The sequence below is a fragment of the Marmota marmota genome, unplaced genomic scaffold (genome assembly GCF_001458135.2).
Source record: "Marmota marmota marmota unplaced genomic scaffold, marMar, whole genome shotgun sequence".
NCBI classification, from domain to species: Eukaryota; Metazoa; Chordata; class Mammalia; order Rodentia; family Sciuridae; genus Marmota; species Marmota marmota.
The window spans coordinates 2,444,255-2,458,324 of NW_026000081.1; the positions used below are offsets into that span (position 1 = coordinate 2,444,255).

Below are 14,070 nucleotides of genomic sequence, written 5' to 3' on the forward strand. Positions count from 1 at the left end.
TTGCTTAAGTTTTTTAATTGTCAGTAGATATAGCCAGATTAGTTTTTCCCGTAATTTTCCTCATGAGTTGTTTTTAAAGGAAATCAGAAAGACTTAATTGGATTCAATTTTAACAGCTGCAGATTTATTCTTCATTGTATATCAAGCCTTATATGCCTCTCTAGTATTAATATTGATAGTAGCAGCCTAAGTGTGAATGGGTGTTTCTGGCACAGAGCAGATTTTCATTTAATTGACTCTTTCTTTTATATGTTAAATCTTGGTTGCCAAGAGCTTTTCTCACTAGGAGTTGTAAATGCTAAATCTATACTTGACTTCACCACCTCCTGTCAAGATAAATGCAAGCTTTGTTTCCTCTCAAAGGAGTTCAAAGGAATAATTTACTCCTTGGTGGGTTTGGGGAAATATTGTTCTCAGCCAGTATCACATGAACCTAACAGCAAAGATTTCCAGTGCCTAAAGCAAGTTCAGCTGCCTTTTTGTTCTCCTGAAACATGCAGCAGTTGAAATGAGAAATTAAAAATTGCTCACTTCTAAATTCTATGATAGAGAAATGGCAGCAATAAAATCCTCTTAAGTGGGAGTATGTTGATGTCCTCCAAGTTTAGTCATAAAGTATCTTATATAGCTGAACAGTCATTAATAGAGATATAGGAAACAGTCTTTTTGGCATCCTGAGGGCAGAGAGATAAGCTGTGCTTATTAAAGATAATCATTTTTGGATGTGTGCCTTAGAAACTAAAAACCTCACATTTCTTACCCAGCGATCTGTATCTTTGAGCTAAGGCACATAGAGATCTATTAGTAAAAAGGGGCTGGTAGATTTATTCAAGTTTTGTATTAAATAGTTTTTTGGTGGACTGTAGGGAAGGCTTGCTGTTTTACTTGGGGTAGAGTTTGTTGAGATAGTTTATTTTAAAAGCCAGATGGTGAATTTCACAAATTTTTCAGATTTATATGGGCTTGCTTTTTGTGATTAACCATAGCATGTTTTATGTGCCTTCCCTTCAGTTATGTTTGTGCTGCTCAGAATAACCCTGTGAAATAGGTTGCGAAGTTAGCTTCTTTTTATAGATGAGAGATTTGAAGCCTAGAGAAACGAAGAGTTCATAGTAATCAATTCTTGTATTAAGTAGAGTCAGTACTGAAACCTGGATGTTATGAGTCCTAGCCTTGCACTCTTTAAACTGCACCAGCTATCCCACTTGAAAAAGATGATGCAAGATACTGTTGTAACTCCGCATCATTCTCCATATCCATTGGAGAATGGATTCATTTTTCATGTTATAGTATTTTGACCCATAATTTTCTGCTTGAAATTACCTAGATTCCAAGCCTGTTTACCTGAGGACTGGTGAAGATTAGAAGAGCCCACAGTCCTTGAGGTTTTCTTTGATGATGATATCTGTAACTGCATCAAACACAAATTTGACATTCTGTGTATCTGTAGCACAGGTCATGTGACTGTAGATTTCTTTGACATCTTTTCGCATATTGAGGTCAAGGAACTGGTTCTTGATATAATTCCCCGCATCCTCAAAGGAGTTGTTCCCTGGTTTTCCAGAAAAATAGTAAAGAAGTGGGCTGAATAAATCCTTGTCTGTTGCTTGTTCACTTTTTAGGTGGCCAACTTGATCCTTAAAATGTTGTATTAGACAAATACAGTTGGGGGCCTGTTTTTGGAACAGGGGTTCAGCCTATTGTCATCCAGTGTTTCTCACTTGAGTAGACCAAGGAAATTGAGGAGGGAAGTATCTCTGTGTCTCTACCTTTGGTTTCTGGTAGGTATCCTTTGAACAGTCAGTAGCTCTCATGCATCTAAAATTTGCTGTATTCCAGACACATCTTTATTTTAAACCTCTAACTAAACGCCCAAGCTTCCCCTGAGACAAGATCCTTTATATCTCCTTAGCATAGGGAATGAGGCAGTTAGTTGCTAGTTACTACAAAAAGGTATCACTGTTGTCTGGAGCCCTTGACACTTACCTTCATACTCTGGAAAACAAATACTGAGATGGACTTTCTTGATTTTTTCCTCAAAAAGATCTTTCTTGTTGAGAAAGAGCACAATGGAAGTAGCCGCAAAGAACTTGTGGTTACATATGCTGTTGAACAGATGCAAAGACTCATGCATACGATTCTAGTAAGAGGAAACACCATTGAAAATATCAGATTGGGTTTATAAGTTGGTTGTTTGCTTTCATTTTTGTTGCCCTTAGATAACCAGTACTCGAAATGTAAAAGGATAGATATGGGAATAATTTTTCTCTTTTTAATGTGGAGTAAAGCCAACATATCTGGGTTCCTTCTAACCTCATTTCTGTCATTTTAATAGCTGTATAACTTGGGGAAATTATTGAGTTTCTCTTGAGTCTCAGTTCCCTTATACTGTTATCATGAAAGTTAAATGAGGGCATATATAATGGTATCTGTATAGTGGCTAGCATATAGGTATACAATAAATGTTATGCACCTCTTTGGCAGCCAGGATACCAGCAAGGACTTCAACATCCACAAATACTGCCAATAATAGGGTCCTAGATCTCAAGTTTGGACAGGAACATGACAGGTATACTTTGGATCTAGTGCCATATGATGAAGGCTAGAGAACTTCCCAATGCACACCACAAGCACTTCTGCTCTTTTTGTTTCCTTCTGTGATTGCTAATCTGAAAGAGTGAGAAGTGGTGCTATATATGTGCAGAGTCTGCAGATTGCCCATACTAGCCTGCCTGTAGGAGACAGGCCTTTAGGGACCTGAAGTAGGTTGATACCTGACTTGAGCTCAGTCATCTAATAAAGCAAGAAAGATAAAATTTGTAGCGTTATCTCACTTTTACTACTCCTACAGAATTCTTTAAAAACCTCAGAAATCAAGGTTAAAGATAGAAGAGATGTTGGAAAGTGAATAGTGTAAAACATTTTGGCTGAAGTGGTAGAGTGTTCTAATGTGAACTTGAGCTTTTAAGGGGAATGGAAAAGAGCTGAAGCTGAAGTGAGGAATAGGAGGATAGAATGTTTTCAATGAGTAGGTTGCTGGCTTCCATTTGTGAAGTAGATGTTTATGTGAAATTAGTGTTTTCAACACCTTTGACATCCTTTATCTATCTTATACTCAGAGAATGTAACTGCCCAGGATCTGATACTTGTCCTGCAGTACCCTTACAGAACTTCACAGGTTGAAGGGAACCACCTCAGGTGGTTCCCCAGCTGTCAGTTAATTTGGCAAGTGAGAATCCCGGTCTGCTAGTGTTGCCTTACTTCTGTTGATACACAGTACATTTCTAGGCTTCTGAAGTGAGGTTAGTAGCTCAATATCTCTATCTGGGAGATTTATACCCCTTACCTTGTTTTTTAAAAAAAATACTGAAGTCCTCTGGTGAGCTTTGTGATAGTTAAGTAATACTTTGATGTCTAATCTGAGACAATCCTCATTCTTAGTAAATCTAGAGCTCTAAAGTACTAACCTAGAACCTGCAGAAGAGGTATTTTAGAATTGCTTACATGAGACATTCATTGGTCTGCTAGAGGTCAGCTAGATTGTTAGAGTTCCCTGAAGTCACTCAGTTTGGGGCATTGGGATGACACAAGCTTAAAGAAAGGGTTACAGCAAAAAATTTGTCCTACTAAAGCTGGTTGAAAGGTCACTTACCACTTCATCATCTTCCACCAGTACCATGTCGTAGGCACTGAGCGCTGCACAGAAGATGATGCAGGTGACGCCCTCAAAGCAGTGGATCCACTTCTTTCTCTCAGATCTCTGCCCTCCCACATCAAACATCCTGTGGGAGAAATCAGATGTTCATAGGTATGCCCAGAATATGATCCACATGCCTTTGGTGTTAATTCCCCAAAGTGGCTACTTTGGGGTCAGTTAGCAGCAAAATGAGAAGTGGAAAGGAAAAGGGAAAGAAGTAGGACAGTAATTTAGATTGGGTTTCAGCAAAGGCCTAGAAGCATGCCCATGTCCCTTTTTAGGATTACATGTGTGTGTCTGAGATGCCCCAGGGAATCATGTACTCACCTGAAATTCAAGTCTTTGACAGAAAACTTGGTTTCAATAATGCCTGTAGTTTTCACTCTAGATCTCAAAACATCTTGCTCATTAGGAATGTAGTCCGGGTCTGTAATCCTGTCCAGTTGGTTCAGGTAGCTAGAGAAAAGTAGTTTGTATTGATGACATTACATTCTCCACAACCAAGGTGAAGAAACGTAAAGCATCTTGCCCACAGTCACACAAGTAATATGGTGATAGAAACAGAACTGGAATCCATATAATTAAATCTAGGATTCTTTCTTTCAAACCATTATGTGTCCTTCAAAAAATAAAAAGTAAGCAATGGGCTAAGGGACTGCCCATTTGAGGCAGGAGTTCCATCCAATTTAAGTCAAATCAGATTAAGTTATCCTTGGATTTTTGCGTGAGTGCAAGCTTTTCTAGACTGAATGAGATTGACTGGTTTAACTGGGGTGACCAGAGTTCCATCATGAGGCAAGAGTAGACTGAAAGAAACTAGAGACCCAAGACATGAAGGCAATACATAGACTTCATCCTGAATCACATTGGGGGAAAATCATTTGTGCTAATAGGGGAAAATTGAACACTGATTTGGATATTAATTATATTAAGGTATTATTAAATATTGTGATGATGATATTGTGCTTTTCTTTTTAAAAAATCCTTATATTTTAGAAATAGTTTATAGGATGAAATGATATCTGAGATTTGCCTTAAAATAATCTAGTGAAGCCAGGTGCAGTGGCACACACCTATTACCCCAGCTACTCAGGAGGATGAGGGAGAAGGATTACAAATTTGAGGTCAGCCTGGGCGATTTCAATAGACTCTGTCTCAAAAAAGGGCTGGGGATATAGCTTGGAGAACTTCTGGATTCAATCCCCAGTGCTGCAAAAATAAGTAACTGAGTGTAGGGGTAAATTAAAAGAGTTGGCCATGAATTAACTATTGGAACTAGGTGATTCATTATTTTAGTCCACTTTTGTATATCTTTGAAAATTGGCATGAAAAGTAAGAGTTTTTTAAAAAGGATAGGAAGCTTGGTGCAGTGGAGCATGCCTGTATTCCCAGTGGCTCAGGAGGCTGAGACAGAAGGATCAAAAGTTCAAAGTCATCCCTAGCCACTCAGCAAGGCCCTAAGCAACTTAGGGAGACCCCGTCCCTAAATAAAATACAAAACAGGTTTGGGGATGTGGCTCAGTGGTTGAGTGCCTCTGAGTTCAATCCCCAGTACCAAAAACAAAAAGAAAAGAAAAGATAGGAAGAAGGCAGATGTGAAATGAAATGACTGAGATAAACAGGGAACGAAAATTAACACTAATGCCTAATGTATGCCAGGTATTTTAACATTAAAATTCTCATTGAACCTCATACACCTTCAAGATGCATATTCCCATTTTATGATTAAAGGGAAAATTTAAAGAGTTAAATAACTTGCCTGAGATCAAAAGACTTTGTGGTATGCTGTAAGAAAGCTTTGTGGTCAAGCTGAACTGAATGCAAATCTAGCCTCTGATAGTTACATATATGACCTCACTGAAATGGTTTTTCGATTATAAACTAGTACTAGTAAAAAGTATTATCTACCTGAAGGCTTATCGTGTAGATGTGTAAAGGATCTCAAGACAGTACACATGGCACATCTAGCAGGGACTGTGCCTTGGAAAGGGAGCAATCTAGAGAGTAAATGATCCAAACAGGAATTTAATGCAGGTCTGTTTAATTGCAAAATTCATGCCATCTATGACATCTCCTGTTACAGACACACTTGATAACTCAGTCTGTCTGTGTCTTTTGGAAGCAGCTTTGCAAAGTTGCTAGTCTATGATTCCTGATCACCTTCTTTTGGTTTGCCCTGGTGGTTTCTGAGTCCCCTGCCCTAATATTCTGACATAGATGCTATGGTGAAGGAAACTTTGATTCCTGCTTGGTTATCCAGTAGAGCCTGAGTAAACCAACTTGAAAAATCAACCCTGAAAGAGCCTTCAATGCATTACATGTCTCCTGAGAGAGTGTGTGGCAGAACCACAGGGCTATCTTTTGATTCTGAAGGAAGAGGCTAAGTGTTCAACTTAAAAGAACGGAGCTGAGGACTGCTAGGCAGAGCACCTCTGTTTTGAATTTTGTCTCTTCTGCTTTGTAGCCATGTGTGGTAATGCAGAGTGGTGGGAACTGGCAGATACCTGTGTGGCATTAAATTTATTGTGTGGGTCTCCAGCTTTCTATGCCAGAAATTTAAGGCAATCCTGGAAGATTGCCTAAGCATCATCCCGCCTCCTCCCCAGTCAGAATCTTACTAGGATGCTGAGTCATTGAGCTGATATTCTGCAGCTCTTTCGAAGCAAGCTTGAACTCCACCATCCTTCCACAACTTTCTGATGACCTCCACCAGCTCAGGAGGCATGGTCCCCTCCTCAATGGAGTCGGCCAGGTTATTGAGCTGTCGCCCATCATCCTGTAACACAGAAACCTGGCTGAGAATGATATGAGCAATGGCTTTCTAGGAACACTGCTGAATGGAAAGCATTTTGCATTGCTACCAGTGGTTAAATGTGGCAGTCTCCAGTTAAAGCACACTTTAAGTGTGCTCAGATGTAGAGTGGGCAATATATCCAGCCCTGGGATGCCTATAGGATCTGAGATCACAGGTGCTTCTTCTCTGTTATTCCCAGCTTCTATCCTTAGTCTGAAAGTGGACTGCCACAAAATGTGTGTCCTTTACTGTAGGGAGATTGGAAGTTTAAAGGCTACATTGACCATGAAATAAGATGGAAGAGAGGCCTTTGCTTTTTCAATGGTTTAGGAAAAGGCTCATACTAGAACTAGGGGTTTAGCTTCTAAAAGTTTCATGACTAGGGCAAGAAGAGCAATTTAAATGGTAAAATAAGACAAAAAGGGAGAAGAAGCCGGGCACAGTGGTGCATACTTGTAAATCCCAGCAACTCGGAAGGCTGAGCCAGGAGGATTGAGAGTTCAAAGCCAGCCTCAGCAACAGAGTTACTAAGCAACTCAGTGAAACCCTGTCTCTAAATAAAATACAAGAAAGGGGGGGATGTGGCTCAGTGATTCAGTACCCCTGAGTTCAATCCCTGGTACCAAAAGAAAAAAAAAAAAAGGTAGGGGTGGGGAGAAGCTGAGAACAGTTTTGTAAATATAAAAGTGAGGTTTGCTTACTTCTCTGGACTAGGATTTAAAACTTGGCATATGGGATTTTAGTTAAACAAGTTTTTTTTTCTTACCCAATTTCCCTCATTGTTTGTTGGTCTTTTTTTTTTTTTTTTGTGCGTGTGTGTGTGTGTGTGTGTGTGTGCGCGCTTTTTTTTTTCTCTTTTTTTCATTAGCCTTTCTTGCTTCCACCCTTAACCACATAAGATTAATCACGTACCGCGCGGCTTGGTTCAGCATAGTCAATGCCCAGTGTGGACATAGCCCGGATGATAGCCAGGATGGACTGTAACACATTCCCATAGATGACAGTCTTGAACTCCAGGCATTCTTCTGGTGTATACCCATCCTGGTGAATGATCCTTCAAGGGGCAGACACCCAGCTTTTAGATGAATCTAAATAACCAGACCTAAGGGATTGGGAATCTAGGGGGACTTAAAAGGTCATAAGAACCCCATCTCTCTAGTTCTGCTATCCCAAAGTGCAGAGTGGGAATCAGGTTTTTATACTCAGTTTCCATGAGGCTGAAGAGCCTTTCACTCTTGAGTACCTCCATTGGTTCCACTGAGTACTTCCCCCAACCACAGTCCTTTGGGGCTTTGTTCCTACTCACTTCATCTGCTTGACGATAGTGCTCTTTCCTGACTCCCCAGCACCTGGAAGGAGAAATGCTTATGCTTCCAGTTTCCACCAGTTCTCCCCAACATTCCAGTAGATGGTCTGTGAGGAGTCAGAGCCATTGCTTGCTTGGGAGCCTTGTAAGGGGAGAACTTGTTAGAGGAATGATTGCTGCCCTCAATTTCTGTCTCCTTGAGCTCAGGCCATTTGCCCTGGGTTGGGAGCAGAATTTCTCAACTTCAGCACTTATTTACCTTTTGGGCTAGATTTTCTTTTAGTCGGTACTGCCCTGTGCATTGCAGGATATTTAGCAGCACTCCTAGCCTCTACTCACTACAGATCAGCAGCATCCCACTCTTTAGTTGTGACAACCAAAAGTGTCTCCAGATACTCCCCAAATGTCTCCTGAGGGTCAAAACCCTCCCATTGAAAAACACTAATTGATTCAGAGGAATTCCTTGGACACATTTTTTCACTGTTTTTGACTCAGGTGAGTAATCTTGGGTAGGATTGGAGGAAGCTGGGCCTCTTTACTGGAATATTTTTTTCTCTATGGTTCCCTTTATTGACTAAAATATCCTAATGCTCTCTTCTCTTTCCACTTCAAAAATTCACCTTCTGGGCTGGGATTGTGGCTCAGCGGTAGAGTGCTCACCTAGCACGTGTGGGGCCCAGGGTTAGATCCTCAGCACCACATTAAAAAAATAAATGAAATAAAGGTATTGTGCTCAACTACAAATAAAAAATAAATATTAAAAAAAATTCACATTCCGGGCTGGGGATATAGCTTAGTTGGTAGAGTTCTTGCCTTGCATGCATAAGGCCCTGGGTTCAATCCCCAGTACCACACACAAAAAATTCACATTCCCTTTGACCCTCCTTTACTCCATGCTACCCTGATCCCTCAACCTCCTACCACTTAGCCTGTGCTGGTTCCCTCTAAGCTGCTTATTCTGAACCTAGAATTTGCTTTAAGCTTAAAAGGTCTTTCAGTGGCCCCACCACCACCATTTCCCCTTGTGTAACTTCTGAGCTTCTCGGAACCTGGGTTGAGCTTATAGAGATGCTCCTCTAGTGTGTCCTTAGGCTGTGCCACAGTAGGCTGAGAAAAGGACATGCTTTAGCTTCTGCTTCAATTCCCAGGCTCCTTATGAGCTTGGAAACCCAGCCCAGGTATCCAGGCCCCACTTGCTCTAGCTAGCCTACTCCTGTGGTACTACTGGTGCTTTTTTGTTTTGTTTGTTTTTTTCCTTAAGCCTGTTGTCAAATTTTCTTGTCTTGGTTCTATTTATGGTCATGAACAATTTCCCTGACTGACCCACTGAGATGCTTTTATTTTCTCAGTACAGACCAGTGATCTGCTTAGGAGCTCATCAAGTTGATGAACCTCCCATCTGTCAGGGGTTTTAGAGGCAGTTACCTAATAGAAAACAGGAGGGGACTTATTTGGATAAAGATCCCATTCCTCCCACATCAGGATTCCCTACTTCCAAAATTTTTACTGAAAGCCAGAAGGAACCAATGTACTTGGCAAGAACCAGTGGATCTATGCCTGGGACTATGTAGGAGAATTGTATGGCAGAACTGCTGAATCCATTGGTAAGGGAAGGTCCTGTCTGATTCTTTGGACCAGAGTTCTCTCACTGCAGATTGGGTAAGTGTCTGCAAGGTTAGGGTTCTTGGATTTGCAAAATCGAAATGAGGTGCTACATTTGGAGATGGTGGGTTTAACCTCACTCTTGGATTATTACTAGTTCAAGGAAGAAGAGAAAAATTCCAGTAGCTTTGGCATCCTGGGTTCCCTTGGAGTGGCTATATAGACTTCACATAAATGGCCCTAGAGCTCCCTAACTCCTAGCTTGAGACTGGATAGGGAAGAGGGAAACTGGCCTGCCCTCCCTCCTCCCTTGGGGTGGGCTGAAACACCTACCCTCCAGGAAAACAGGAAGAAGCATTACCTTCCCCTTCTCTGGCTCTTCTTTGCCTCTCACTCACCCAGCAATAGCAGCTTGACAGTCTTTGCTTCCTTGTCAGCATCCTCCTGCAGCTTCTTTTCTAGCTCCTTGGACCTCTTGGCCAGTTCTTTGTCCTCAGTACTGGCTCCACTCCCCATCTCTGCTGTTCCCTCCTCAGCTACGTCCTTAGGCTTCTAGGCTTCTCCTGTAAACTTTCCTATATGTGAGATGGAAGAAAAGGAAAAACTAAGTCCAGATGGAGTATCGATCTCTTGCTTCCCTAAATTGATTTACATGTGGCTGGGTAACAGAGCCGGGCTATAGGTTGTTGTACCCTGCCTCCCCTGGTTGAGACTCCCTACCCCAACTGGACACCTTTGTCTTAGTCTAGGGATTGTAGTCTTTATGTCTAGCAATGTGATGGGTCAAGCCAATTAAGAGCTTTGCCAATAAGCAAAGGGCAAAGACTCAATCAAACGTTCTGTAATGAGAGAAGTGATTCAGATTCTGACACAGGAGGGAAGGGTACAGGTAGGTACTGGAGCTCTTTGGAATGAAATATGCCCACCTCCATCCTTTTGGGAATCTCGTCTCCTGAAAGCCACCTGCGCCCTTAGAATTACTTGTATTGTAGAGCTATAGGTTAGGGGCACAAATGTAGGAAGCATTCCTCATGCTGGGCCTCTAGATTACAAGGTCTTCGTTTCAAGGGCCTCAATAAATCAAAATATACTCTTGCATCAGAGCAGACTGGTTCTGGCAAAGAATTTTTGTTCAGGATTGAAAAGATTGAATAGATTAGGACACTTTTATGCAGCTTTTCCAGTGGTTGTTGCTCCAAGAAGATACTACCATTGTTCTTTTGTGTGGGCCCATCTCCTGTGTTTCTGTTCTTAGCATTTAGCTCTTCATGTTTAACGATCTGTTTGCCAGTGTGAATTCCTCCCCCTGAAGGTCAGGTACCAAATCTGATTCATCTCTGAACCCTCAGAACTTGTAGTTTATTAGTGCACTCTCATCCAAGAGTTGGTGAATGAATAAGTGAAAGGAAAAGGGTCCATGATAGAGAGACTAGGACTGCTTCCCACGACCATCAAGGCTGCTTGATGCCCAACTTAACTTGGCAAGTGAACATTGCTGGTATTTAGAGAGGGGTTTGTGTTGCCTCACACAACAAACTCTGCTTCCTGTAGCAACTGGAGTCTTGACTTAGTCTTCTGAGGCTGGGGCAGCTCTCACTCTGGCCTTCATCCCAGTTGCCTTAACCAGGGAGAAATGAGGGTGCAGTCACCTCACAGACATCGAAGAATTTCCACTGGTCATATTTCTCAATGCCGTTGTTTCATTTAAATGAGTCATGGGTGGAGCCTCCTCAGGCCAACATTCTTTAGAACTTTGCTACTCAAAATGTAGTGTAACGACCAACAACATTATGACCTAGAATTTTGTTAGAAAGTAGAGTTTGGGGCAGGCCTAAATCCAGATCTTCCAATTCAGAGTGCATTTTAACAAGATCAAAAGTGACTTTAAGGGGCTGGGATTGTGGCTCAGTGGTAGAGTGCTCACCTTGCATGTGCAAGGCCCTGGGTTCAATCCTTAGCACCATATAGAAATAAATAAATAAAGGTATGGTGTCCAATTACAACTAAAAAATAAATATATAAAAGAAATGACTTTAAGGATATTAAGATTGGGAAGTACTGCCCCAGGGAATTGTTTTTCCCCCAAGCTTGCCTCATCCTGAGAATTCACCTGGCATGATTGTTTCTGTTTCATGAAGTCTTACAGGCCACTGACTGGAAGATCACCTTGCTTTCAAAGATGTTTTAAAAGTACTCATATTTTAAAAGGGTATGTCTTAGAATCAGTAGGTTTCAGTAATAATGTTAATTCCAGAGCCTGAGAAACTGTATTTTAAATTAATATAAATAATTTTTGTCATCTGGCAAGTTTGGAAAACCCTGGCCTACACCAGTTCTCAATTTGGGTGTACGTTGGCATTTACTAGAGAGCCTTTTTAAAAATATATTGATTTAATTGGTGTAGGGTACAGTCTAGGCATGAAAATTTAAAATTTTCCCCAGGTGATTCCCATGTGTAGCCAACCTGGAGAACCATTAAGTTAAGAAGATTTAACTTGCTCTTCCCTTTTAGAGCTGGAAATGTGCAGCTGTGACCAGTGGGACAAGAAAGTGGGAGGTAGAACCTGGTTCTGCTCCCTACCAAACAACCTGAGCCCTGGCTGATCTCCTCCCCTCTGCCCTCTTTCAGCTGGCACCTGGGAGGCTGGTCTCTGGCAGCTGCTGAGTGGCTTTGGTGCAATAGTGTTTTCCCAATTGAAAACTGGCAAGTGCTTATTGACTTAAGGGAAAACAGGACTCTGAAATTGTGACATCTTGGCATCTTGGTCATAAGGTTTCAGTAATTATACCTCACCACCGTCCTGCCCTGCCCTACCCACAATATTGGTAACTTATACCTAGGCCAGAGCTGTGTTGAAGGCTGAACCTTTCAAAGCAAGGGACTGCTAGGAACTCTGCTAAACCACTTAGGTGGCTCATAGCAGTTAATTCTCATAATAACTTCAAGGTAAGTGCTGTTTTCCTTAGTTTACAGACAAGACAACTGGGACTTGAGGGTTCCGTAACTTGTTCAAGTTATATATCTCAACAAATAGACAATCCAGTGATCTTCCTTGCCACTATCCACCCCCTGCCCTCAATAAGCAGCCATAAAGGCAAATTGGGAACCCAGGAACAGCAGCACTTGCATTGTAAGAGGAGCCACAAACTTGTTTCACACGTGAAGAAGATGCTTGAGTGTGTTCCTTTGTCAGCCTCCACTGCTGCAGACTTTTGTGTCCTGCTTTGTTAGCTTTCTCATTAGTTCTTAGGAAACTCTTGGCCCTTGCCCGGCCTGAGAGCAAGGTGGGATCCACCACCTTGGCACCATACTATGCCAGGACATATCCCTCAGGGATCTCTTACCTCCAGTCACCAGCTCTGTGCCTTCCCTATGACTGTTCTGGTAAAATAGGGAAGGCAGGTAGTGCAATTCCCATTTTAGAGTTAAGAGAAGTGAAGCACAGGAAATTCTCACTTTTAGTATTTCTCAAAATTCTCACTTTGCTGTCAAAAGTCAGAGCTAGAGCTCAGGTGTTTGGTTCACATCCCTTTATTACCACATCATTTTGAGAGGAAGAGGAATCACTTTCTCAAAAAATTTGGGCATATTTCAGAGTTAAGGGGAGAGCTCAGGATCTGTCATTATCAGTAGTAAATCTTGTCCCAGAGACAGTGCAGGGATATGACACAGGAGGGAGATGCCCTTAGGACCTTCCAGTCCAAAAGAGGAGGAGGAGGAAATTCGCAAATTAACAGTTTAATTAAAGGGACACTAATGCTGGGGAATTCAGAGTTGTTTAAAACCTAGCCTTCACCCTAGGAAAGGCAGTTATATACACATCTAACTGCTGGACTGGTAGATTCTGTGGTAAAAGAAAGGAAGGGGTGATTGTAAAATGGACAGACTTTCCCTAGAGAAGCAGAACAGCCATAAAAATGGGGATATGCATTTGGGGAGGGGAAAAACCATGAAAAAGGCATAGTGGCACATGAGGTATAAAATGTGCTCAGAGAAGATTGGAAAATTTGATGTGACTGTACTGGAGCAAAGAGTGCATGGAGGATAGGTAGAGCTGGGAGATGAGGACAGGAAAGATAAATCGGGGTCAGCCAGTGAAAGTCCTTGAATGACAGGTTAAGGGGTTTGGCTAAAATCCAGTGGGGACTTATAAACAAGTACAGATGGATACAATTGCACGGTACTATAAACAGTGCTGTGTGACTGAGGTGACAAGGTAAGAGGAGGTGGCTGCTGGGAGAGGCTGAGAAATGAGCAAAATGGCTTGGTTACAGAAGGATCTGGGCATAGATGGGACTTAGGAAATTGTTCTGGCCAAGGATCTTTTTGAAAGTTCAGGTGTCCTCTTCTCCCAGATATAATGTCTGCTAGGAGTGGTGTGGCCTAGGGAGGCTGGCATCATTGGCAAGCCAGAAGGGAAGAGAAGCAGTTCTTCAGAGAAACAGGAGTGCATAGAAATTGGGGGCCCTCAAGGGCCTGGGTTCCGGGGGTGGGAGGCAATTAAAGAACCATAGTGGGAAGAGGCTGGGAGGGAAGAAACTGTTTAGAGGTAAGAAAGACCCCAAAGGCTCAAGATTAAAAACCTCAATGTGAAAAGCAGAGGCTGTGGGAGGATCACTCCTTCCTTTCCCAAGCTCTGTTTTTTGTTTTTTTTTTTTTTTTTTTTTTTT

General features: G+C 41.8%; 1 protein-coding gene across 1 annotated transcript; it reads right to left on the minus strand.

Moving 5' to 3' along the window:
- Nucleotides 1-1,361: 1,361 nt before the first annotated feature.
- Nucleotides 1,362-9,968, minus strand: Gnat2 (G protein subunit alpha transducin 2). The gene is made up of 8 exons (XM_015505123.2): nucleotides 9,798-9,968; nucleotides 7,798-7,840; nucleotides 7,404-7,545; nucleotides 6,316-6,473; nucleotides 4,025-4,153; nucleotides 3,653-3,782; nucleotides 1,987-2,140; nucleotides 1,362-1,552 (listed from the first exon to the last, which is right to left on the minus strand). Exons 1-8 carry the CDS (start codon nucleotides 9,913-9,915, stop codon nucleotides 1,362-1,364), a joined length of 1,065 nt encoding a protein of 354 aa, XP_015360609.1. The 5' UTR covers nucleotides 9,916-9,968.
- Nucleotides 9,969-14,070: the final 4,102 nt, after the last annotated feature.

What these genes read in the sequence shown, in the direction of transcription:
- Gnat2 (XM_015505123.2), bottom strand. Translation starts at nt 9,915, where the DNA reads ATGGGGAGTGGAGCCAGTACTGAGGACAAAGAACTGGCCAAGAGGTCC. An exon ending in ACTATCGTCAAGCAGATGAA is followed by an intron (nt 7,546 to 7,797) that starts GTGAGTAGGAAC and finishes TGCCCCTTGAAG; the next exon opens with GATCATTCACCAGGATGGGT. An exon ending in TTGTTTTCCAGAGTATGAAG is followed by an intron (nt 1,553 to 1,986) that starts GTAAGTGTCAAG and finishes CTGGAAAACCAG; the next exon opens with GGAACAACTCCTTTGAGGAT.